The sequence below is a fragment of the Odontesthes bonariensis genome, chromosome 9 (assembly GCF_027942865.1).
Source record: "Odontesthes bonariensis isolate fOdoBon6 chromosome 9, fOdoBon6.hap1, whole genome shotgun sequence".
NCBI lineage: Eukaryota > Metazoa > Chordata > Actinopteri > Atheriniformes > Atherinopsidae > Odontesthes > Odontesthes bonariensis.
In genome coordinates, this window is record NC_134514.1 from 3,573,000 (window position 1) to 3,598,196 (window position 25,197).

At 42.4% G+C, this 25,197-nt stretch overlaps 1 protein-coding gene across 4 annotated transcripts in view; it reads right to left on the bottom strand.

The window, feature by feature from the left end:
• The window catches only part of LOC142387984 (leucine-rich repeat and fibronectin type III domain-containing protein 1-like protein), a 470,255-nt gene that overhangs the window by 62,290 nt on the left and 382,768 nt on the right, over window positions 1-25,197 (bottom strand). For all 4 annotated transcript variants that reach the window (XM_075472790.1, XM_075472789.1, XM_075472787.1 and 1 more), the window contains exons 8-11: window positions 20,739-20,939; window positions 17,311-17,477; window positions 8,481-8,721; window positions 1,068-1,280 (exon numbers count right to left, since the gene is read on the bottom strand). In XM_075472790.1, the coding sequence (XP_075328905.1) occupies window positions 1,068-1,280; window positions 8,481-8,721; window positions 17,311-17,477; window positions 20,739-20,939 (822 nt within the window). The remainder of the gene's footprint in view (window positions 1-1,067; window positions 1,281-8,480; window positions 8,722-17,310; window positions 17,478-20,738; window positions 20,940-25,197) is intronic.

Sequence of the window (25,197 nt, forward strand, 5' to 3'; positions counted from 1 at the left end):
ATATTAGTGCCGTCATAATCAATGCTAATATCAGTGCCGTCATAATCGATGCCCATAACAGTGCTGTCATAATCAATGCTAATATCAGTTCTGTCATAATCAATGCTAATATAAGTTCTGTCATAATCAATGCTAGTATCAGTGCCGTCATAATCAATGCTAATATACGTGCTGTCATAATCAATGCTAATATCAGTGCTGTCATAATCAATGCTATTATTAGTCCCGTCATAATCAATGCTAATATTAGTGCTGTCATAATCAATGCTAATATTAGTGCTGTCATAATCAATGCTAATATCAGTGCCGTCATAATCAATGCTAATATCAGTGCTGTCATAATCAATGCTAATATCAGTGCTGTCATAATCAATGCTAATATCAATGCTGTCACAATCAATGCTAATATTAGTGCCAATATTAGTGCTGTCATAATAAATGCTAATATTAGTGCCAATATTAGTGCTGTCATAATAAATGCTAATATCAGTGCCGTCATAATCAATGCTATTATTAGTGCCGTCCTAATCAATGCTAATATTACTGCTGTCATAATCAATGCTAATATTAGTGCTCTCATAATCGATGCTAATATTAGTGCTGTGGTAATCAATGCTAATAGCAGCTAACAAGAATGTCCTAGCTTCCTGTGTTCTACAGCTCTCAGATCTGTGGCTGACAGGTTCATGCAGCTTGTAATCGCAGGTTAACTTTAGATGAGTCCAGTTCTTATAAATAACTTTATCAAGGTTCTCGTTCAGTCCATTTTCCACTCTGGTTTCTTGAGATATAAACAGTTTGTAACACCGTCAGAAAACTGGAGCGCCACTGTCAGCTCGCTGGAAGTCTGCAGGCTCATTGGTTCACGTTGCGTTCCTGGTTATCACATTAACTGTGTTTTGAGCGGTAAGGAAGCAGTTTTCTCAGTTTTAAAGTGTGGAATGTTAACGTTAACATGAACCAGGAAGTGTTCTGCACTTATAAATAAGCTAACTTTGTTAATATTGTCCAAACCAAGCATTAGTCCCTGATTTAACGCTACAGATAGACGGTTAAACTTGTGTTACCTTGACGGATGCCTTGAGGATGTCGAGTGAGCCGTTCTCGTAGCAGACGGTTCTGGACGTGTTTCCGATCAGCTTCCCATCGGGACTGACCCAGTGCGTCGACGGCTCCGGGTCCCCGATGGACTTACAGCGCAGACTGACCTCCTGACCCTCCATCACGAACATCTTGGACGTGTGGCGAGTGATCATCGGCGGCTCGCAAACAAACTCCTCCTGTCGGTGAACCGGGGAGAGAAAAGCAACGTAACGATACAAAAAGGTTCAAGCTTGTGGAACGCAGTGACTATAAATAAGAGGGGAGACGATTATCAGACAGTTAAAGAGATTTAAAATGAATATTTCATGTACAAAAGAGCAGTTTCTGACTAACTTCCAATGATGTGATCTTCCAGCAGCAGTTTGAAGGAGCTCAGCTGTTTGCACATCAGGATTATGTGATCTCAGAGTTTTCCAGCCCCTTGCATTATTTAAAACCACCCACTGGGACCTAAGCCTGTGTTAAAGCCAGCCAAACCCCCCCCGGTGGAGTATTACTGCGAGGCTTATCACGGCTTTACTCATCGTTCCCACCACTCAGGGTCTCCAAACCTTTTCAGGGTTTGGTTTCCAGCAGAGCTGATTGCTGACCTGATGACCGCTGAGCTGCAGCTTGGAATAAACCACTGATGCTTTCAAGTTGTGTGTTACGTTCTCGCCCTGAAGTGCTCCCGTGAAGCTGGGGCTAAAAGGCTGTGATTTGACCGGACCGCTTCCCGGTGAGAGCTTTTAGAGGATGTGAAGACAGAAATAACTGGTCTGTCTTCATAGCCATCACATTTCTGTGTTCGAAACCGCATACTACATACTATATACTGCATACTGCATGATCCATAATGCATTCTACATACTTCATTCTACATACTGCATACTACACACTACATACTGCATACTTCCATACTGCATACTGCATAATGCATACTACATACTTCACACTGCATACTACATACTTCCATACTGCATACTACATACTGCATAATGCAAACTACATACTTCATACTACATACCACATACTGCATACTTCCTACTACATACCGCATACTGCATACTACATACGGCATACTTCATACTGCACTCTGTGTGTGTTTGTCTGTGGGCTGTCTGTGGCAGTAGCACGACGAGGACGTCAGTAACACCCACTTTACGACAAAAAAAATCAAAATTACACTAACCTGGATTTTTTTAAGTAAGCGACGCACCTCCACGTTATCAGTGCTAGTGTACAGTAATTAATAAATTATAAACAGCATAGTTTGTGCCTGTATAAGCTTGCCCATAGGAAACCGTTTCATGGCCGAATATCTCAAGAGAGCAGCCAGACGCCTCTCGAATATCTTCGGAACAGCTCCAAATGACAAACAACAAGCAGGGGTGAGTAGAACATCATGTTATAATGTGAAATCAAGGGCCCAATGTCAAAAAAACGGTCTTGTCCTTTAAGATGATGCCCATTAAGCCCATCTTTATCTCCTGGCAAAGCTCCAGGTGTCACAGCTCTCAAACAGCCTGGAGGGGTGAACTCCTGGAGGCCATTCTGCTCTGTGAGCTACTTTAAACTCAGAGAACGGTTACATGCACGGCCGAGGTGAGCTTAGGTTACAGCGTGATAAGTGGATCATCATCCTTACCCCTCGAATACATGCAAATTAACTTTGTGACCCTGTGTAAAACACTCTGCTGTTTCTAACTTCCTCAGTGGGGGATAATGGTGCATGTAGGCCCAGCTGAATTCCCTGTGCAGTTACTTGAATGGTGGTTTTGCCTGGTAATGACCAGTTTGACACTTAATGGGCTGATTTTCCGTCCCAGTTTCTGACAAAAGAAACAGAAAAATAAGCGATTGAGAGCAGCTTTTTTTTGTCTTAATATACACTTTACTGTTTTTACCAAAAGATGGAACTTTGAAGCATGAACAGAGCAGCTCGGCCCATCTGAGTCTCCAACTGCGTTATCTGGGTGTGTTAGTCTGCTTTCAAAAAGCTTCATTTTGTCTTGATGCATTTTATAACTCCAGTAATGTTCAGACACACACGTGTCCGAAACAAGCAGGACCTTTAAAAAAGACAAAGTAAGTCGAGATTTTTTAAGCCTTTTTAGGTAAAGTGCAACTTTTTGTGCTGTGGACCAACAAAGCTATTCCACAGGCTTTCATGAGGAATAGCTTTAGGTTGACACAGAACATGTATTTTATTGGAAATCTGAAAGAGTCAAACATGGGAGTTCATTGCAGAGCAGTAACACAACTAACCACTGACAGTAATGAGGCTTTTCAGCTGTAAGACGGACAAAACTGACAGAAACGTTCTCTGAACCGTCACCTCAGACACATTGTTTTTCCTCTTCAGAGCCTGATTAACCGTGAGCGAACAAGTGTCAGGCTCCTCGTAATTTGTGATAAAACTTTTAGTTGTTTTCACAGCTTATCAAACGTTAGGTTTAGAAAAATGTCTTTCATGGGTTAAGAGGCATCATTTACTGAAATTAGACTTTATGACATTATGACTCCGACCCGTTAACCGGGCCTCCCAACAGACAGATCGGCGTTTTGTTCGCATGGCTTTCATCAACACCAGATCCGTCACAAATAAGACTTTTATCCTAATACCCAGTAGTTTGATGACACTTTTATCTTATACGATTTTTGTTGTATTTTATTGATTTCATGTTCTTTTATTGTTTTTATTTCTTTTTAATTCTTCTTCTTCTCTTTATTTATTACCTGCTGTAAAGCACTTTGGTACACAGTAAGGATTGTCTGTAAAGGGCTGTATAAATAAAGTACATTTACATTAGCCGCATTCGTACAGAGCCGTTCTAAGAACGGTCCTCCTGGAATTCCGTGCTGATAACTGCCCTTCCCCAGCGGAGCTGTTTCAGTTTGCATTCCCACATGAGTCGGGACTGATGCGACGCAGCCCTCTGCGACAGTGACGTGTTACTTTAGCGCCACATTCAACAACAAAACAGAACAAAACAAAACCCGGTAAAAGTAAGGAGAGAAGAAGAAAACAGCACCAAGAAGCTAACATGGAGAGCGGGGAGGCCACCGTGTTCATGGTCTGCATGATGGTGATATTAATCATGGACGATCACATGGGGCGTCTAACATGGAGGCTGGAGGAGCTCACAGAGAGAGTCAGGAGACGAAGGATGCAGCGCAGGCCGTACTTCTTGGTTTCCTGAAGGAAGGAGAGCAGAGCGCCGCAGACAAAGGAGACCACGTGGAGGTTTAACTTATTAAACACGCCAAGGTTGTGTCCGTGTCGTATGAGGAAATATTTCAGCCTGACAACATGACAAGGGGCGGAGCTACCGACCACCAAACACCTCCGTCAGATGTGTTCCTATAGAACCCAGAACAGACCCAGCTGAGGAGAAGGAGCTGAAATGGCTCCAAGAACTGAGGACCGTGGTCCCTAGTTCATGAGAGCCGTGGTCCCTAGTTCATGAGGGCCGTGGTCCCTAGTTCCTGAGGGCCGTGGTCCCTAGTTCCTGTGGGCCGTGGTCCCTAGTTCCTGTGGGCCGTGGTCCCTAGTTCATGAGGGCCTTGGTCCCTAGTTCATGAGGGCCGTGGTCCCTAGTTCATGAGGGCCGTGGTCCCGAGTTCATGAGGGCCGTGGTCCCTAGTTCATGAGAGCCGTGGTCCCTAGTTCCTGAGGGCCGTGGTCCCTAGTTCCTGTGGGCCGTGGTCCCTAGTTCCTGAGGGCCGTGGTCCCTAGTTCCTGTGGGCCGTGGTCCCTAGTTCATGAGGGCCTTGGTCCCTAGTTCATGAGGGCCGTGGTCCCTAGTTCCTGAGGGCCGTGGTCCCTAGTTCATGAGAGCCGTGGTCCCTAGTTCATGAGGGCCGTGGTCCCTAGTTCATGAGGGCCGTGGTCCCTAGTTCATGAGGGCCGTGGTCCCTAGTTCATGAGGGCCGTGGTCCCTAGTTCATGAGAGCCGTGGTCCCTAGTTCATGAGGGCCGTGGTCCCTAGTTCATGTGGGCCGTGGTCCCTAGTTCATGAGAGCCGTGGTCCCTAGTTCATGAGTGGTCCCTAGTTCATGAGGGCCGTGGTCCCTAGTTCCTGAGGGCCGTGGTCCCTAGTTCATGAGTGGTCCCTAGTTCATGAGGGCCGTGGTCCCTAGTTCATGAGTGGTCCCTAGTTCATGAGGGCCGTGGTCCCTAGTTCATGAGGGCCGTGGTCCCTAGTTCCTGAGGGCCGTGGTCCCTAGTTCCTGAGGGCCGTGGTCCCTAGTTCATGAGAGCCGTGGTCCCTAGTTCATGTATGTGCGAATGAGGGAAAAAACGGCCCTGTTCCTGAAAAGGTTACAGGAACTGCCAAAGGTTCCTACAGTGGGAATGCGGCTTTTAATACAGTGCCTGCATCGGGCTGTGCTTTCTGACAGGTTGTTAGTGTCATGAAATCCGCTGACTGACAGCAGAAATTGTCAGTTGGATTCAACTGAACTGGACTACATGTCACATGACCAGAAGTTGACTCTTTCTCTTTGAAGTAACCCAAGATGGCTTCTGTTGAGACCTGGCTCTCAGACACAAAGACACATCGGTTCTGCCAGCAGGGCTGTGTGGATAGAGCAGCGGGTTAACTTCTTTTACTTCTCTGCTTGTGACAAGTCTCCAGACCCTCTCAGATGAAAACACAGAGGGGCACATTTGCTTTAATGTTTATTCAAAGCTCACTGTTCCTGGTAAATAATCCAGTATCAGAGCTGAGGGTCAGGTCCAAACATCAGCTGCAGCCTCTGGTGGTTTAATTACCAGCTGTGGCTTTGTGTTCACCCTTTGATTCTCTGCGTCCTTCCTCCACCAGCAACAACACGTCACATCACAGTCCTGAAAGATGATTCCACTTTCTAAATCAGTCTTTTTGGATTCCTGGATGTCGTCACCTTCCTTTACAGCTGACATCAAAGTGCAGCCGGATGATAAAACAGATTCTGGCTGTTTGCTGGGACAGAAACCCAGAATAAACCCAGAATAAACACATATTGTGATGTTTCTGCAGTTTACCCACACTCATAAAGACTTAGGCTGTGTTCAAAACCACATACTGCATACTACATACTACATACTACATACTTGCAAACTGCATACTCATCGATCAGACAGTATACAGAGCGTTTACCCACAATGCATTTCGCTCCTGCCCGAGCCGAAATCAGCCGGCCTGAAGCTGATTTCTCTTAAGCTCTAAACTCTGTAAACTTTAGCAACATTTGAAACATTTTCAGGTGAGAAAGTAGTCGTTTAGATCCCCAACGTGTTGAAAACCTGACAAAATACCGGCTGTTTACAATTTTGTTCCCACGAATTCGGCGCTACTAAAGCTAGCCGCAGTGAGCAACGCACTTCCGGTTATTTTCACAAAATAAAATACCCGTTGCCTTTCATCATAGGGAAAGCCATTTCCATACAATTGGTGCTTTTGTTTTGAAAACAGGAAGTGAACCTACCCTCGTTGTAGCTAGCTTGAAACTGCCGTTTTGACAGGAAATGACGATCGGCGACGTCACGTTACGTTGCATCTTGGGTAGTTTGAGTATGAGTAGTAACCTCATGATGCATACCCAACATTTCAGAGAATCTAGTATGCATCCGGGAACTTCTGCTTACTCAAACTCGCATACTAACTCAAAAAGTCAGTATGAGTAGTATGAGTAGTAGGAGAAGTATGCGGTTTCGAACACTGCCACAGTGTATGAAACACTGCGTGTGTGTGTTGATATAACCATTGCTGACTGAGTCTTATTTTCCTGGTTAAATAAAAACAAACTCTATATAACGGACAGTTCTGAATCATTTTCGGGCTGGCAGCCTCCCTGACTTCACACTTTCAGCAGAGGGTTCACTGCTGTGTGACACCAGCCATCTGCCCTGCTGATTCGTCCTTCAGAAAGAAGTTGATTTGGTGCCCACAGAGAGCTAAAAATAACAGCAGAACATTTCATTTTGGGACGGACTCCATTGGATCATGAAACTGCTTGAAGTTTTTGTTCCCTATTTTTAGTCCCAACAGGGCAAAAACATCCTCTGAAATAGTTCTTTAGGCCTGACACTTCTTCTTTTGTCCTCCATTTGTCCAGTTTCCTCGTAAAAATTAAGTGGAATTCAGACTCTTCAGCATCTGACCAACATCCATCTAAAGATTATTGTTTTCTTATGAAGAAACTTGGTCAAGAATCACACAACACATAAACATAAACACAACCAGAAGTAACTTCTTACACATCAACACTGAATTTAGGAAGTAAACAGGAACAAAAGAGGCTGCTGTTGTTTTGTTCTGAACCACCTGGTTAGGTTTAGGCATTAAAAGTACTTGTTGAGGGTGAGGGAGAGGTCACGGTTAGCCTCTTTCACAATATCCACCGGATGTTTGGAATATATTTCTTCCATCGTGACCTCATCACCTTGTTGCTGCAGAAATCCTGTTTTCTGTCTGTCAGACTGTGTTATCTTTGCTGTTTTTCACAGAAGAAACTAAAGTCTTAATTCCAGTCTAAAACCCACAAAGAGCTTCTAGATTATTCATTTCTGGTGCAATAAAACAGTTTAAATATTTAATTTATATTAATTGTTCCATAATTAGTCATTCGATTATATCTTATATTCCTTTTTTAAGCTTTAATTTGAATCTTTTTCTTGATTTTGAATAACATAATTCTTATTATTGTCTGTTTTTTTCCTACTTTTAGACGTGATAACATTCACGGGGAATGTCGGTGCAGGTCGGTGACGTTGAGATAGCAGCGTCCATAGCAACCACCTTAACAACGGTAGAAAACGTGATATTCTTACGTTTTTTCAAGGAGATACCAAAATCTTCGGCGAAACTAATAAACGAAAGATCGTCTACATTCTCTGAACGAAGATTCTGAAAATATTATGCATAGTTCTCGCTAGAAATTCCTTCGAAATGCATACAAATGCAGATGCTTTTTTAAAATATTATGTTTTTCACAGAAAAAAGGTTTGAGAGTCGGCCATTTTCCTTTTTTAGCTGAGGAAAACTTGATAGTCACGTGACCTGGTTGCGAAGCAATGTAAATGAATAGGCCAAATAAAACATGGTTTTGGGGGCCAAATTGTAACAATACCACGTTTTCCCTTGTGGACCAACGTAGCTATTACACGTTTTTCTGTGAGACTGGGTTGGTTTTTCACATTCACTGGAGGTGAATGTGGGAACAAAGTGCCTAAAGATCCAGTTTAAAATGGCTTCTTTGCTAAGTTGTCTGTTCTGTGTGGACACAACACTGGTTCATCCCTTGAGTTGGGAGCCTTTTTTGTCCAATGTCCAAAGAAAACCTTCAGAAAGCTGGGGAACCATTGATCAGACCACTTTAAAGATCAAAGATCTGCTGTAACTTTCACCAACCTCTCCTATGGTCCAGAAGTATTTGCCGGCCAGGTCTTTGGGCGAGGCGCAGGTCTCCAGGTCGTCCTCCCTGCTGACCCTGCGCAGCCACACCAGCTCACAGTTGCAGTGCAGAGGGTTCCCGCCGAAGCTCAACACGAGCGCCGTCAGAGGGGAGCCCTTCAGCTTGGTGTAGACCGGGTTCCGCAGGAACAGCGGGTCCGGGGGGATCTTCTTCAGCTTGTTGGACGTCATGTCCAACCTGGGGAAGGAGACAAAATAGAGATGGAGTCAGGGTTTAGGGTCTCTTTTTTTGTTTTTCTGAATGAGAGAAGAACTCCTAACAGTGTTAGTAATGACCCTAAGAATGTTTTCAATCTTTTCCCTGCAATTTGAGTATACATTAAAGGGACAGTTCGCCTCTTTTGACATGAAGCTGTATGACATCCCATATCAGCAACATCATTTATGAACATCTTCTTACCCCCTGCTGCGTCCTGTGAGCAGAGTTCCAGCTGAGTTTTGGTGTTGATGAAGGTAGTCCGGCTAGTTGGCTGGGGTTTAAAAAGTAAAGCGTTTTCTCCTTTTAAAACTGATCTACCAGTTTTAAAAGGATAAAAAAGGACAGATTTATTTTGCCCGGAAGGAGTTTCAGGTAAAGTAAAGATCAACTAAACTCTCTGGCTGGCTTCAGATTTCAAAACTACTTGGTGTAGTTCAGGAAAACCTCACCGTTGGTCTTGGAACAGACCCTCCCCAAACCGGCCCATTTAAACTGCAGAATCAAATTCAGCCTTTAGTCGGGTAGAAAATGTGATTTATAGATTCAGAGGACGTCCTCTGGTGGCAGTTTAAGTTACGCTGGCAGTAAATATCTAACAAGATAAAAGTCGTGTTTATTTATATATTAGAGGGATAGTTTAGTTAAAAAATAAAGCGTTTTGCTTCTCAAAACAATATGCGTTCAACAGAGTAATACATTTGCATCCCAAAATGGTTCTCCAGGAAAAAGTCAGACCTCACAAACGCTTGGCCCTATTTTCTCTCCCTTCGTATCACTGCCTGCTGTGCAGACCGAAGTGCAGACTGAGCAGTGAGAGAAAATAGGAACAATTTTTTAAACCCCAGCAAACTAGCCGGACTACCGTCATCAACACCAAAACGAGGCTGGAACTCTGCTCACAGGACGCAGCAGGGGGTAAGAAGATGTTCATAAATGATGTTGCTGATATGGGATGTTACACAGCTTCATGTCAAAAGAGGCGAACTGTCCCTTTAATGCTGAAGTGGTAGAAAAAAAAACAAATTTAAGTCTCAGACAGAGGCAGTTTGAGGTTATAATTCCAGAACTTCAAAGAGTGCTTTCACTTCATTTTAGACAAAAAAAAAAGGGAAGGGAAGCAATTATTGGAAGATAAAAAACAACGTTTACTTTAAAGTCGGTGACTCGTTAAGTCCAGACAGACAGAGTTCAGAAAGGGGGAGAAGCAGGGGGAACGGGGGAGGAAGGGTGACTCAGTTCTTCAGAATCATATTCATCATCCGTGGCTGTGATGTTGTGAGTGGACGAGGTGGGAGGGAGAGGAGATGGGAGGCTGATCGATCAGGTGGGAGGCCGTGTGAAAAGGTGAGATAAGAGGAGGAAAATAAAGGGCAAGATCAAAGGAGGGTGTGAACAAACTCAGCCCCCAGTTCTCTTCCTCTTTCCTGATCAAACTGGAGCTGAAAGAATCACAAACGTCCCTCCATCAGCTCCTCTCTCAGCCTCGGTGAACTCCAGATCGATTCGACCGTTGCAGAACTTTCTTCACTCGGTCAGTTTATCGCGGTCACAGAAAATGCATCATCACAAAGCAGCGCTGTGCCTCAGAAAATAAGCTGGAGACAGAGTCGGATGCAGAGACCCCGACTGTAATTATTCCCCAAAAACTGGGAAATGATATGCAAATATACTGTATATATGTATGTATATATTATATGCAGAGCGTCACCTTTAAACTCATTAAAGCTGAAGAGAAGTTAGGACATTTGTGAGCTCAGTTATTATTCTTTTTGGATTTAAACTTTCTTAATGCTGCCGTGTATTAGTGAGCAGTTGTGATGCAGACTCCTTATATAAGGCTGTTGGTGTGGGATGGAATAACTTCCTGCAGAAGAAGAACAACAACAACAACAACAATTTGCACAACTGCTCATTTTGCACTAATAACATTCGCACAAATATCATCATAGTACAATGTAAATTATATATATATACATATACCCCATATTTCTTATTGGTTCAGTCTGCTCAATTAAATTTATTTTTTACCTTTATTGTTAAATGTACAAATCTGTTTTTATTTAGTCTACTGATGTTTATTATTATTACTATTATTATTATTATTATTATTTACCCTACTTTTCATACTGTAGATTTGTTTATAGCTGATGTTTATTCTCTATTTTTATTCTATTATATTTGCTTGTTTTTCCTTTAATTGTTTACATATCTTGTATACTGTACGCTGTTGCAACACAATAATTTCCCAAATTGGGATGACTAAAGTATCTATCTATCTATCTATCTATCTATCTATCTATCTAAGAAGACTCATTTGATGAATGTTTTGTGTGTTGAGGCTGTTGTTGTTTAGCATGTTGAGCAGATTGTGCATCTCCCCTCTTTGCATAGATGGCTGAAACCTGCTGTTTCTCACTGTAATCTCTCTATTCTGCATCTTAATGTGCAGAATATGTGTTAGCATAGCAACAAGCTAAGGCAACTGAGCGAGTTTGAGCAACGCGATTGGTCCAAACATGCAGAGATGGATTCGTGTGGGGAATCGGTGCTTTAAAATCTGTTAAAAAAATAAGTGAACCAGTAAGAATGGAAAATGTACTGAGGTTTGAAACCTGGTGATTAAAGTTTCACCGGCTTTAAATGGACAAACCACCAGTGAGCCGTCAGCAGCTGGTGGCTTGGTGAGGTTGGCACCAGTGTTCTTTTGGCTATTTGAAGTCATTTGCAGCACACACTCAGCTGGATTTTTAACATTTCTTTTCAACATCTTCAGCTTGAAAAAGACAGTGAACACTGAGTAAGGTAGCTAACATGATCTGAACTCCAAGTTTTAGCTTAGCAGGACCAGGACCTGGAAAAACTAGTCCATGCATCCATCTTTAGCAGGCTTGATTACTGTAACAGCATCTTTACAGGTCTACCTAAAAACTGCAGCTCATTCAGAACTCTGCTGCTCGAGTCCTCACTAAGACCAAAGAAGTGGACCCCATCAGTCCAGCTCTGAGGTCTTTACACCGGCTGCCTGTTCATCAGAGGATAGACTTTAAAGTTCTGATGCTGCTCTATAAAGCTCTGAATGGTCCAGGACCAGAATGCATCAGGGACCTCCTGACCCAGTATGAACCTTCCAGACCCCTCAGGTCATCTGGATCCGGTCTTCTATCAGTTCCCAGAGTCAGAACCAGACATGGAGGAGCTGCATTCAGCTTCTATGCTCCACATGTCTGGAACAAACTCCCAGAAAGCCTCAGATCAGCTGAAACACTCAGTGTGTTTAAGACACACCTATTTTCAGCTGCGTTTGAATAAAGCTACAAATCTGAAGCTTGAGTTTCAAAACTTAACCACATTTTAAATCCTGATTTGATCTATTGTTCTTATTTCTTTCTTTTTTGTTCAAAATTTAAATCCTGCTTTTTATTTCTACTGTTTTAATGTTTCTTTAATACGGAAGCCCAGAGCGGACGTGGTAAGTATAAACTTTTTTCTGATGGTTTTCATGAGATAACGAGTTAATTTACAGATGGTTTTCGAGGCCACTTTTTCTCCCCAGTCCGCCCCTGTTTATATGTGTTTATATATATTTCTGGCAAAGGTTTTTACCCATCTTTACCCCCTTTTATTGATAACTGAATAAAGTCGCCTATGAATCAAACATGGAATGTGGAGCATTTGTGAAAATGCACAAAGCAAATCCCGCTGGTGTGACGAGCATTTCGTTTTCTCGAGATAACGAGTTATTTATCTCGTTATCTCAAGGAAACAATAACGGCACCTCTCGTGCACCATTCGGTAACCATGGAGACGGCCTGGTCCCCTCAGCTGGTCACTGATGAAGTCGACTGTATCAGCAGGATCACTGAGGTGTAAACGCCTGCTGATATAGGTGTATATATCAATATATGTATATCAGATATACATATAGCTGCAGTCGAGCCGGCCGTCTCCGGCTACTTTATTCAGTTTTCAATGAAAGGGGGTAAAGATGGATAAAAACCTTTGCCAGAAATACATATAAACACATATAAACAGGGGCGGACTGGGGAGAAAAAGTGGCCACGAAAACCATCGGTAAATTAACTCGTTATCTCGAGAAAACCATCAGAAAAAAGTTTATACGTAACACGTCCGCTCTGGGCTTCCGTAGTTTAAAGCACTTTGAATCACCTTGTTGTTGAATTGTGCTGAACAAATAAACTGGCCTTGCCTGGCTGAACCATCAAATTCTTTATTACTTCTTTACAAATCAGGTGAGCAAGTCATTGTGCATTAAAATCCCACCTTGATCCCACCCCTCGGGTTTAGCTCTGGTTTGCTGTCCATTACCAACACTCCCAGTGAGTTTGGCTTAAATGGAAAGGTTTAATCAGCCTCTTCTGTCCATCTTTCAACAGATGGATTCTCCCTTTGGTTCAAACAGTATCTAAAGGACGATGCTCAACCACGGATGAATATTCCGGTTTATTTTCTGGTCTGAGCACTAACCCTGCAGACCATAAAGGGAAATCTAATCTAATCTGATCTAAAATACTCAACCTGATGACTCTTAATAATGTTGTAGACTCGTATGTTTAGTGCTGTCAGCAACAAAGTGTTTTCCTCCTCAACATCCCCCCCAGAAACATTCAGCAGTGATGACTTAACAGGAAGTTAATAGCTGCTGAGAGCAGTAAGAATGCTGCACTCCACAGATTTCAATTATATTATTTCAGGTGCAGCAGCGGGAGGCTGAATTAATGCATCAGTTTGTGGGGAAATGAATGTTCAACCTGTGCACCACAACACACAGCAGCGGGTCCACGGGGGGGAAATGAACCGGTTTTTCTTTTTTACATGTTGCTGAACGACTTAAATCACGATTGATTTGTGTTACTCGGGTTCAGAGGTCGTCATGTGCACATGTAGCTGCTTACAGCATCAAACTGTAAGTGGCTGACTGTGCTGAAGCCAAGTAAAAAACATGGATTTTTTATTTGAAATGATCCCAAAAGGATGGATTCGTTCAAAAACAAACAAAGAAAAAGTGTCTTCTGTGTGTTTGATTCTGTGTGTTTGAGTAGGAGCTGGAATAATAAGTTCACACTGAGTGAGAATCTGTGCAAACACACTTACTCACAGAGCAAAGAGCTGCTCAGCACAGGGAGCAGTCTGAGGTCACGGTTTCTAATCCCCTCGCTGCCTGGGAGTCAGCGGAGGCTCCGCAATTCACCATCGTTATTATCGATGTGCCCGCCGGCGAGGTGCTCAACCTGCAGCCCAGACCTCGCCTCACCGGCCATTTCTCAGCTTTAAGAGCCGAACACGAGCTTCCCTGAGAAATTAACTGGATCTTATTTGCTTTATTTCCCTTAAAAACAGGTCCAACATGGACGGATTCATGAAATGATTTCAGTTTAACTGCATCTTCTTCTGGTCACATGTTATTCAGACATGTAAGTTATCTTTGCTACAGTTTCATTATGGAAATGTAACATCTGTGAATCCCGAGCAGCTCATTTAAGTGTCTTTGATTTATTTCTAGATCAAAATGAAAGAAACGCCTCATGTGTTGCGATAATAAAACTCAGCCTCACAGCAAAATGTGAAAAATTAACAACAGAACCTGAAGTTTTCGGTGTAATTCCAGCTGATGGAGCCAGAATGAACTGCGCTGAAAACAGTGGTGTTGCTGCATTTCATCAGATAATCACACTTCTTTGGTTCCCTGCAAGAAATTCAAACTGGAATCCCTCCAAAAGTTGGAATCCTGACTCGGGAAGTGGGAAGAACGTCGCCAGGCTTGACCCTAAAAATCCAACATGGCTGCCTTGCATGAGTTAAGAACTCTTTATCGGTAAACTCTGCTGCAAAGTGGAGCAACAGGCAGAATTAAAAGAGTTGGACTCCTTTTCCAAAGCAGAGCAGTTAAGAATCTTTGGGTTTTTGTTCCCGTTTTATAGATCACTAAACACTTACGCCAATAAATGAGGCAGAAAATAAGCCCTTAGGGAGAGTTTATTCATTACATTTATAGTGGAAGTTTCCCTTTAGCCCTCAGGCTTATTCTGCATCTCACTTCCTGCCTTCATGTTGTTCGGCCGAACACGAAACCGTGGTTACGACGTCATGAATTGGGACTCTGTCTCAGGAAGCCATAGAAAGCAGTTTAGATTCTCACTCTGGAGTTAACAGCAGAGGTGGGTAGGAACGAGTTACATTTACTTGAGTAAGTTTTTGAAAACATTATCCTTCCAGGAGTAGTTTTAAATCTCTATACTTTTTACTTTTACTTGAGTAGATGTGTGCAGCAGAAACTGTCCTCTTACTCCGCTACATTAGGCTACAATGAGCTGGTTACTTTTCTTCTTACCTCTTTGGTATTCTACGCCTCATTATTTTTATCCCCCCGCGTACGCCTCATTTTAATGTTTTATTCTGACAGAGAGAGAGACTTCCGCCAAAGGCTCTACCACCTGACTGTGTTCCACCAATCAGACGCAGCCGTGCAGTCTGGTCACGTGACCGTACTCGATCTCAGCGGCGGGGCGGGTTAGCTTTAGCATTAGCAGTCGTAGCAAACAAAGAAAGAAACAGATGAAAAATGTCAGAACCAACGGTGGGAAATGAAGACGCAGACGAGGCCTCATACTGAAAGCATGTTTACCTTACAAAGAGTGAGAAACAGCAGCTACATTATGTGTCTTCTGTGTCAACCAAAACAAAGGCACATTTCAGCAGAAACTCAACGTCTAACTTGAGGAAACATGTAGCGCTAAGTTTCCTAAACTCGTTTTTCCCCCATGGATAGGTGAATGTTTGTTTTTTAGGTTACATATGGGTTACATATGTTTTAAACATTTCCTAAGTCTCTTTTTTTCATTCAATTCATTTTAATTTATTTTATCAATTGGATGAACTCTAATTTGCCTAAAGATGATTATTTAGTATTTTTGTCTGTCTGATTGAATGCTTGTGTTAACAAATAAATCAGACGTTACTCAACAGTTACTCAGTACTTGAGTAGTTTTTTCACCAAGCACTTTTTTACTCTTACTCAAGTAATTATTTGGATGACTACTTTTTACTTTTACTTGAGTCATATTATTCTGAAGTAACAGTACTTTTACTTGAGTACAATTTTTGGCTACTCTGCCCACCTCTGGAGTTAACAGCCTTACTTTATCCTTCTAAAGTAGCTCTGGCTGTATCACTGGTTCACAATAAAGTGATTAATTGATATTTTTCTGTTTGTTTAATGCTGCTGTTATCTTATGAGCCCAATATTATTTCAGTTCAGCTCAGTTCAGTGTTATTTATAGAAACCAAACCACAAAAGGTTAATATCAGACACTTTGGGAAGACGCAGCAGGTGTGGTGTTTGATCACATTATTTTTTTTTCTGTTTTCTTTGCACGCCACCTTTTTGTTGTAAATACTGTAAATTAGGGCTGAGCGGATCGATTTAAAATATGGATAGTATCGATACTAACGTTGGTATTGGGTATTGATCAATACTTGTGTGATGAGATCGATTCTTAAGTTTCAGTTTCTCTTCTGTACAACTCCAGGGGCCTCATGTACAAAGACTCGCATGGATTTCCTCCTGAAACATGGCGTACGCTCAAACCCAAATGCCCTCCAACACACAAAAATATCCGGATGTATGAATCCAAGCAAATTTCCTTTGTTCATCCCAATCTACGTGCAATTGAGCGCACGTCGGAGTACCTGACTCCTCCCTGTCCACGCCCCTACATAAAAATATGCAAATATTTATTTGCACTACTTACTTAGCACATTTCAAATTGAAAAAAAAAAAATCTTGAGTTTGTTAATTGCTAATGCAGATTAGCACCCCAAAAGGGAAATTTAAGTTTTAAGTTTTCTATAAACATTTCTGAGTTCCTTAATAAAAGTATTTTTATTTGCCTGAAAACCTTTTCCTGTGTTTTAATATCATCATAAACATGATTAATTAAAGGAAAACTTATAATAACCTTATTAAATTTAATATTTATATTAAATATTAAATTTAATATTAAAACTTATTAAATAATCATAAAAATTCAAGTTTTTTCAAAAATTTAAAAAAAAATTGCATTTGGATGAGGATTCACTTAATTATGATACATTGCTCTCCCCTACACAAAAGTAGATGGTAGTAGTAAAAAGTATCGGCAATAGTAACCCTGTATTTACTTAGTATTGGATGGATACCAAATTTTGCAGTATCGCACAGCCCTACTGTAAATAACCTCGTCCGAGTAATTTGGCTCCCCACCATCAAAGGGAAGCTGTGATGCGAGGCTTTGCAACACAGTCGATAAAGCTCATGTTCGAGATGTTAGAGGTTAACACAAACGGTTTCTAGTTCCAATTTTCCACTCAGGTGCAGCAGCAAGAAGCAGCTGAAAATAGCATCAGTCAGTGCTGAAATTATGGAAATATTGAGGTAAATATAACATTTAGCAGTCACTTTAAATGAATGGTGGCTATATTTATCCACATCAGCATATAAATAACTCTGCAGCTGCTTTGGTGTGACAGCAGCGTTCAGATTTAAACCAAAACGTGCTGCAGGATGCTGACCTGGCCAGTTTGTGCAGGTTGGAGAAGATCCCCTCCGGGACGCTCTCGATGAGGTTGTGGTCCAGGCTGAGGGTGTTGACGCTGACCAGCAGGGCGATGGTGTCCCAGGGGATGTCCACCAGGTTGTTGTAGCTCAGATCCAAGTCCTCCAGGGTCTCCAGGAAGTCCTGTGAGAGAGGCGGATTAAACACCGGCTGAGAATAATTCAGAATAACAGATTCAGGGTTCAGCGGATTAAAGGAAAAATGGAAATATGTGGAAATAAATTAGCCCGATCGATGCCGTACGATTAAAGCATGTTGTTTTCTCTAATTACCTCAGAAAGGCCACGAGTCAGCGGACATTACGACGAGCGAACGCACAAAGAGACGAGAGGAGGATGGAGATTAAAGCCGGCTGATTGGCTGCTGTGTAACGCAGGCAATCAGACGGACCGTCACAATGCTGCAGCTCTCATCACAACAACTTTACACTTTATTGCTTTTTCAGTCTCATTTCTCAGCAACAAAAGAAAAGAAAGTCTGTGAAGATGAGTCTAAAGAGCAGAAGATGAGTCCTCGCTGGCTGATTTAGTCCAAACTGTTTAAAATAACTCCAGAAAACGCTCAATTAGTGGAGCACAGGGAGGGGTGTGATGGTACAGATGCTGCGTTGCCATGGAGATGCGTGTCAGACTGCATTATGACAGATAGAAGTTTCTATTCAACAGCTACCTTAAGTCTCTTTGCTGTGAAGCTGAGACACAGAACTGGATTTAGGTTTAATATTGATGTTTAAAATAATGACAAACAGCTGATCAGCCACCAGGTCCAGGATGGAAACTCTGACATCCCTCTCCAGCTCCTCCCGGGGGATCTTAAGGTGTTCCCAGGTCAAATGGGATGTATAATCCCTCCAGAGAGTTCTGGTTCTGACCCGGGGCCTCCTCCCAGGAGGCATCCTAACCAGGTGAACCACCTCAGCTGACTCCTTTCCATGTGGAGGAGCAGCGGCTCTACTCCCAGCTCCCCACGGATGGTGGAGCCCCTCCCTCCGGATCGTAGAGCTCCTCCCCCTGGATGCTGGAGCTCCTCCCTCCGGATCGTAGAGCCCCTCCCCCCGGATGATGTAGCTCCTCCCCCTGGATGGTGGAGCCCCTCCCCCTATATATAAACCACGCCCCCATCCGAAGGAAACGATCCGGGGGGAGGAGCTCCACCGTCCGGGGGGAGGAGCCCCGATCCGTCTGTCCATCTGACGGAGTCTAACAAGCTCAACTTTGTGCCAAGAACGTGGACTCAGCGTGTTTTACTGTAAATAAAATCCTGGTTTTAACTTTTTTGGAAACGTGGCTGTGTTACGATCCCGATCAGTTGCATTTTTTGGGGAAAACTTCTGTTAAATGAAGTGAAACAATGAAGTAAAGAGGCAGGATTTAAAGCTCTTGTTGTTCCGTGCAATTCTTACCAAAAACAAATGAAGAATAATTAAATTATAATAACAGAGATGAAGAGCCCTCGTCTCTCTGGGTCCCCTTTGAGGCGATCCTCAGGGGCCACTTTGCTCCTTCAGCGCTGGACTATTAATGAGTCGAGGAAGAACATTGTCACTAATGAAGCAGGGAAACAGCTAATTTCAGGGCTGGGTTTTTAAAGAGGAGTCCAGCTGGGCGCAGGAGGCAGCCCAACACCTGACCCTCAGAAACACAACTACTCTGAAGAGCTTTTAAAGACTCTGCAATCACTTCTCAGCTGAGAGTCCTGGCACGAGTGACTGTGTCGGTGCAGCATGAGCAGCAGCAGCAGAAGAAGAAGAAGAAGAAGAAGAAGAAGAAGAAGAAGAAGAAGAAGAAGAAGTTGCTGAATTTGTTTTACAAGTCAGCAAAACTCCATTTGTTGGGGCGGCAGAAAGATTAGTTTTAACAATTTAAATTATAATTTGCAACTAATGAAAGCCTGAGGGTAGCTGGGCAATTTGGTCCGTCTGGATTTATCTAACTAACCAAAAGAATGTCCAATTTCTCTATATTTAATTCTAATATGAAATAGAATTAGCAAATTAACTCCGTCTGTCAGTGCGATAGCTGCAGTTTGTTCCTTTCTTCTGCATTAACTGAACTGCATTTCATAGAGTTCGGGCAGGAATGAGAGAAGAACTCATCCTTTGTTCAGGTGTTTGTGACCCTTACACGAATCAGACCGATTCAGAGCCAGAAAGCTGATAATGTTTAATCTTATTCCTCTAAACGGACACATAACAGAGCGAGGACATCTGCACACACTCAGTTAGACTTTTTCATTCTGATGACTTCTAAATGACATCATGAGCGAGTGTCCAGGCAGGTTTGACTTGCTTAACCATCATCCTTATTATCCTTCAGCTGCAACATTTTACTTCTGCTATTCTAAGGCTGTGTTCCAAACCGCATACTTCTCCTACTACTCCTACTAACTTTTTGAGTTAGTATGCGAGTTTGAGTAAGCGAGAAGTTCCCTGATGCATACTAGATTCTCTGAAATGTTGGGTATGCATCATGAGGTTACTACTCATACTCAAACTACCCAAGATGCAACGTAACGTGACGTCACCGATCGTCATTTCCTGTTCGAAACCGCATTCTACATACTGATCGATCAGACAGTATGCAGAGCGTTTACCCACAATGCATTTCGCTCCTTCCCGAGCCGAAATCAGCCGGCCTGAAGCTGATTTCTCTTAAGCTCTAAACTCTGTAAACTTTAGCAACATTTGAAACATTTTCAGGTGAGAAAGTAGTCGTTTAGATCCCCAACGTGTTGAAAACCTGACAAAATACCGGCTGTTTACAATTTTGTTCCCACGAATTCGGCGCTACTAAAGCTAGCCGCAGTGAGCAACGCACTTCCTGTTATTTTCACAAAATAAAATACCCGTTGCCTTTTATCATAGGGAAAGCCATTACCATACAATTGGTGCTTTTGTTTTGAAAACAGGAAGTGAACCTACCCTCGTTGTAGCTAGCTTGAAACTGCCGTTTTGACAGTAACCTCATGATGCATACCCAACATTTTGGAGAATCTAGTATGCATCCGGGAGCTTCTCGCTTACTCAAACTCTCATACTAACTCAAAAAGTTAGTAGGAGTAGTAGGAGAAGTATGCGGTTTCGAACACAGCCAATGATTCCCATCATTTACAGTAATGCATCAGCAGAAACTCAGAGTTACATATAAAGATGACCTCAAAGTTAAGTCTAGGATACAACCAGTTGCCCTAACCCTATAAAAAGAGAGGACATTATAGAAGTATATTATATTATAGATCGAGATTTATGATCCCACCTTTTATTTCTCCTCTTTTTAAAATGTTGACTTTAATGTAATCATCTTGAAATGATGCTGTTAAAGAAACATTTAGAAATGTTCCCGTGTTTCCTAACTTTTATTAAGTTGTAAAAGCGCTTCCCCGTACCTGGAAGGCTCCCTCTGAGATGCTGTGCAGCTGGTTGTTGGCCAGGATGAGGTGCCTCAGGTTCACCAGCCCCTGGAAGTGGGAGTCGTCCAGGACGGTGAGGCGGTTGGCGTCCAGGTGGAGGGCGTGGAGGTCCTGGAGGTCAGCGAAGGTGTACGGCCGGATCTGGCTGATGGTGTTTCTGCTCAGGGTCAGGTGGATCTGGACGGATGAAACACAGGATGGACATTACAGCCGGAAGTATTGCACCCAACTGTTCTGTTTCTCCTTCCTGTTAAGGTTCAATTCTAGCTTTAACCTTCGTGTCGGTGTTTCTGTCCACCTGGGCTGGCAGGTCAAAGGTCGCGGGGAACAGAGGGGTTAAGGCTGGGAAGGTTAAACCGCCTGTCAGGTTACAGGACGGCCTTTAAACTCTCAGCCCAGGGCCGATTTTAGCTATGGGCAATGTGGGCGACCGCCCAGGCCACCCAACACAACCTGCTTCCAATCCAAATAAACTGTATATCATCCCTAAAATGAACATAGACCCATATACCTTCATGTAATTAACTGGGTTATATGAGAAAAGTAAAAAACATAAAAATCTGAGCAGCCATCTACGTGAATGTGTTTACGTCACGTGACTCCGGTTGATTGACGGGTGAACGGACGGCGTTAATGGGAAAAGCAAAGGTAATAATGTGGAGTCATCATGGATCATCATCATGGTGAAAGAGCAAAGAAGCCATCAGGTGCCCAGTTTAGAAAGAGAAGAAGAGGAGAAGAGGAGAAACGGGCAGAAGATAAAGGGATGCAGATTTCTATCAGTGACGTAGGCTATAGGCTATCTGTTAGCCCCTTGCTAACATGTTGCTATTAGCCACGACTGTGTTAGATTTTTAGTTTAGAATTAGAATTGAGGCATCATGTCATGCAGCTAATTTCACCCAAAGGCAACCTGGTCCAGTTTGTGTTTGCAACACAACAATGTTTATGTTAATAACATAACTAACTTTAACTACTGATTTTATCTGATTTTATCTATTGTTCTTATTTCTTTCTTTTTGTTTAAAATTTGAATCATGCTTTTATTTCTACTGTTTTAATGTATCTGTAAAGCACTTTGAATCGCATTGTTGTTGAATTGTGCTATACAGATAAAAACTTGCTTGGCCTTGCCTTAATTCCAGCTGTAAACAGGGTGAAAACAGCTGCTGCAGTCTGAGCTCTGATGTTAGCATAAGTGCAGGAATTTTTTTTTGCTCCATAGAGTAGCCTTTATTTTATTTATTTTAGCTTTCGTCGGTTATTTTTTTTTAGAATTTTGAGTTTATTTAAGGATTTGTGATTGATATTTATATACTGTATTTCACTTATTTATCGTGTTTTTTCTCAGTTCTTTTTGTACTTTTTTTTGGGGGGGGCAAGGGATAGTTCGCCCAGGGTGTAAATCTATCCAGGAACGCCTGTGTCTCAGCCAACCCGAGGATAATGTTCGTAATGAATTCAAAAGCAGCTGAGAGCTAAAAGGGTTATAAATCTGCCGGGAGGTTTCTGCTGAACACTTCCACCGTGCACAGAAGATCACGAGCGTGAAGAGGCGGAAACATGTTCCATCAACACCCGAGAAAAGGTCAACGAGCACCCTCACGTTTGTTTGGAAACGCGTGCGATCACCGGTGACATCAGGTGAACATTAATAAAAACCTCATTTCCCACGTCTCCCTGAGTGTGAGCAAACATCGGCCGCCAAGACGAAGCTTCCAGCTGTGACGAGACTTTCTATCAGGCCATTAAACATCAGGATACGGGTGTTTTTCTTCTTTTGGAAGCCCCTCCGCCGCCGTCACATGACTACAGCGGGAATAATTTGGGGGAAAATGCACGATAAAGACGTCACCTCAGTCAGCAGGTTGTAAGGAGCAGATGTTCCTCCAATGCATTCTGGGAGAAATACGCATGAATACTCAAAATGTTGCCTCAAATTTCTTGTTTTTGATGCTGTGACATGTTCCTGAGAGCCGAAGACTTTTCTGTTTTCAGAACGATAAAACTTTCTCTTCTGATAGCATCACACCATTAGCCTCAGTTTACTCCAGCAGTTACTTCCTCCTTTCTTCATACTTCAACCTTAATTTCTCCAGAATTAGGTTTCTGTAACAGATGTCACACCTGCGGTTATCATCTGTAACAGCTGGAGAAAACCACTGCCGGAAAAAGGGCCAAAACAAACAGAATTAGAATGAGTCGGGGTTGCTTCCAGAGACGAAACTCTAAGCTTGAGGCTCAGCTGAACGGGTTCACCACAGGTGACGGCAGTAGGATGGATAATGTGTGGCACAGCCAGGCACAGGGGAGCAGGACAGAAGTGTTAAACCAGGGAAGACCGTCCTTCTTTAGACAAGTTACACACAGATGTGAAAGCCCAGCCGTTTGGGTCTGTGACTGTGTTTCCTGGACATCTACCTGCATTTCTGCTTGTTCCTCAGATCACACTGAGGACATAATTCAACAGTAGGTGGGTTCTGATACGAGTTATGAGCAGTGACGCTTTCAGCAGCTCATTTACCTGCATGTCATACTTTAGACCAAACGTCTGTGCAAATATAGAAAGAACTGGGTCCATATTGATTGGCTAAGATCATAATTGGAACCATATTTTAATGTTAAAGATAAAATTAAATCAGTACACAGACCCCTGGAATAATAAAATATAGCATAAAGCAGGTGATGGCATGAGGGATGGACCATGTTTAAATTTAAAAAACTTGAAATGCTCTGTCCTGTTTTTATTTATTTTTTGCATTCAATGGACTCACCACTTTTATTTGCGTATTTTATTTGCATTTTACTGTTCCTGCTTTTGATCTTAATAGTTTTATTTTATCCCTCTGTAGCACGTTGAGATTTTGTTGTAAATGTAAAGTGCGTTATAAATAAAATGTATTATTATTATTATTATTATTATTATGTGAACCTGTGTCATGTCTGTTTAAGGGTAGAATCAGAGATGAGATGATCAAACTGAGCATCAAACTGAGCGTGATGAGACAACTCCTTCCTCTTGGCTCTGTTTTTAGGAAATATGGGATTGCTTTTCATTGTTATGCGGATGACACACAGATTTACGTACCACTAAAGAAAGCAGACTCCACCTCTCTTCGGGCTCTGTTCTTATGTCTGGAAGATTTGAAGGTCTGGATGGCTTTAAATCTCTTGAAACTTAATGAAGATAAGACAGAGGTGGTGATTTTTGGCAGTTCCAATGAAGACTCTCTGTCCGATGCTTGCTCCTTGGCTCAGTATGTCAAGCCGGTTATTTCAAATTTAGGGGTCAAGATGGATGCTGGTCTTAAGCTGGAAGCTCACATTAGAGCTGTTGTAAAATCCAGCTTTTTCCACTTAAGGCAGCTAGCCAAAGTAAAACCCATTCTTCCTAGACAGCACTTTGAAACAGCAATCCATGCATTTGTGACCTCACGGCTGGATTACTGTAATGCACTATATATAGGCGTCAGTGATTCATGCATTTCCCAGCTTCAGAGGGTTCAAAATGCTGCTGCACGACTTTTAACAGGTACACGAAAATTTGACCATATTTCCCCGGTTTTAGCTTCTTTACACTGGTTGCCGGTATATTTTAGGATTCATTTTTAAATCCTTTTATTTGCTTTTAAAGCTCTTAATGGCCTTGCCCCTCCCTACCTGTCTGAGCTGCCACATCCTTACACACCCTCCCGTTCCCTCAGGTCAGCTGACCAGTTGTTTCTGAGGGTCCCGAAGACAAAGCACAAGCTCAGAAGGGACCTTTTACTGTGGCCCCCCCAGGAAGAAGTCCTGCCCCCCTGAGAAATGCCCTGTCCATCCAAAGAAAACTGGCCAGAAAAAAGGCCACGATTTATTATCTCTGTTTGTGTTTTGTATTGATAGAATAAAGGAAGGTGGTGATTTTAAAAAAGCATATATCTGCAAGGTTTATAGCTTTATTTACATTTTTGTTATCGTGTTCCCCCCCCTCTGTAACCTTAACCCCTTGCTGCTGAAAAAAAAGGCGATTTTCACATTTTCGGATGTTTTTGTTGTATAAAATGATCTGAAATGTAGACTTAATGAAGGTAATAAAAAGCTGGAGTTGGCTGTAATGGTGCGTTTGCATGCATCATACAAGTTCTACATTTCTTTACAAAAAAAAACTTCATAAAAAAATTCCACACTGTTAACAAAATTGACGGTCATGATTTATGCTAGTGTGAACATATTTTCATTACCGAATTGAATTATATTAAATTATTATTATTATTATTATTATTCTTATGCTTGAAGTTGTAGTAGTGGTTTTCCACCGATTTTTTTTCAGGTATTGTTTTCTGCCCCCCCACACATGCCATTCTGCTCACTCCTCTGGCTCCCAAGCTATGGAATGACCTTCCTTTGGACATAAGACGGGCCTCTTCACTTGCTGTTTTTAAATCCCTTCTTC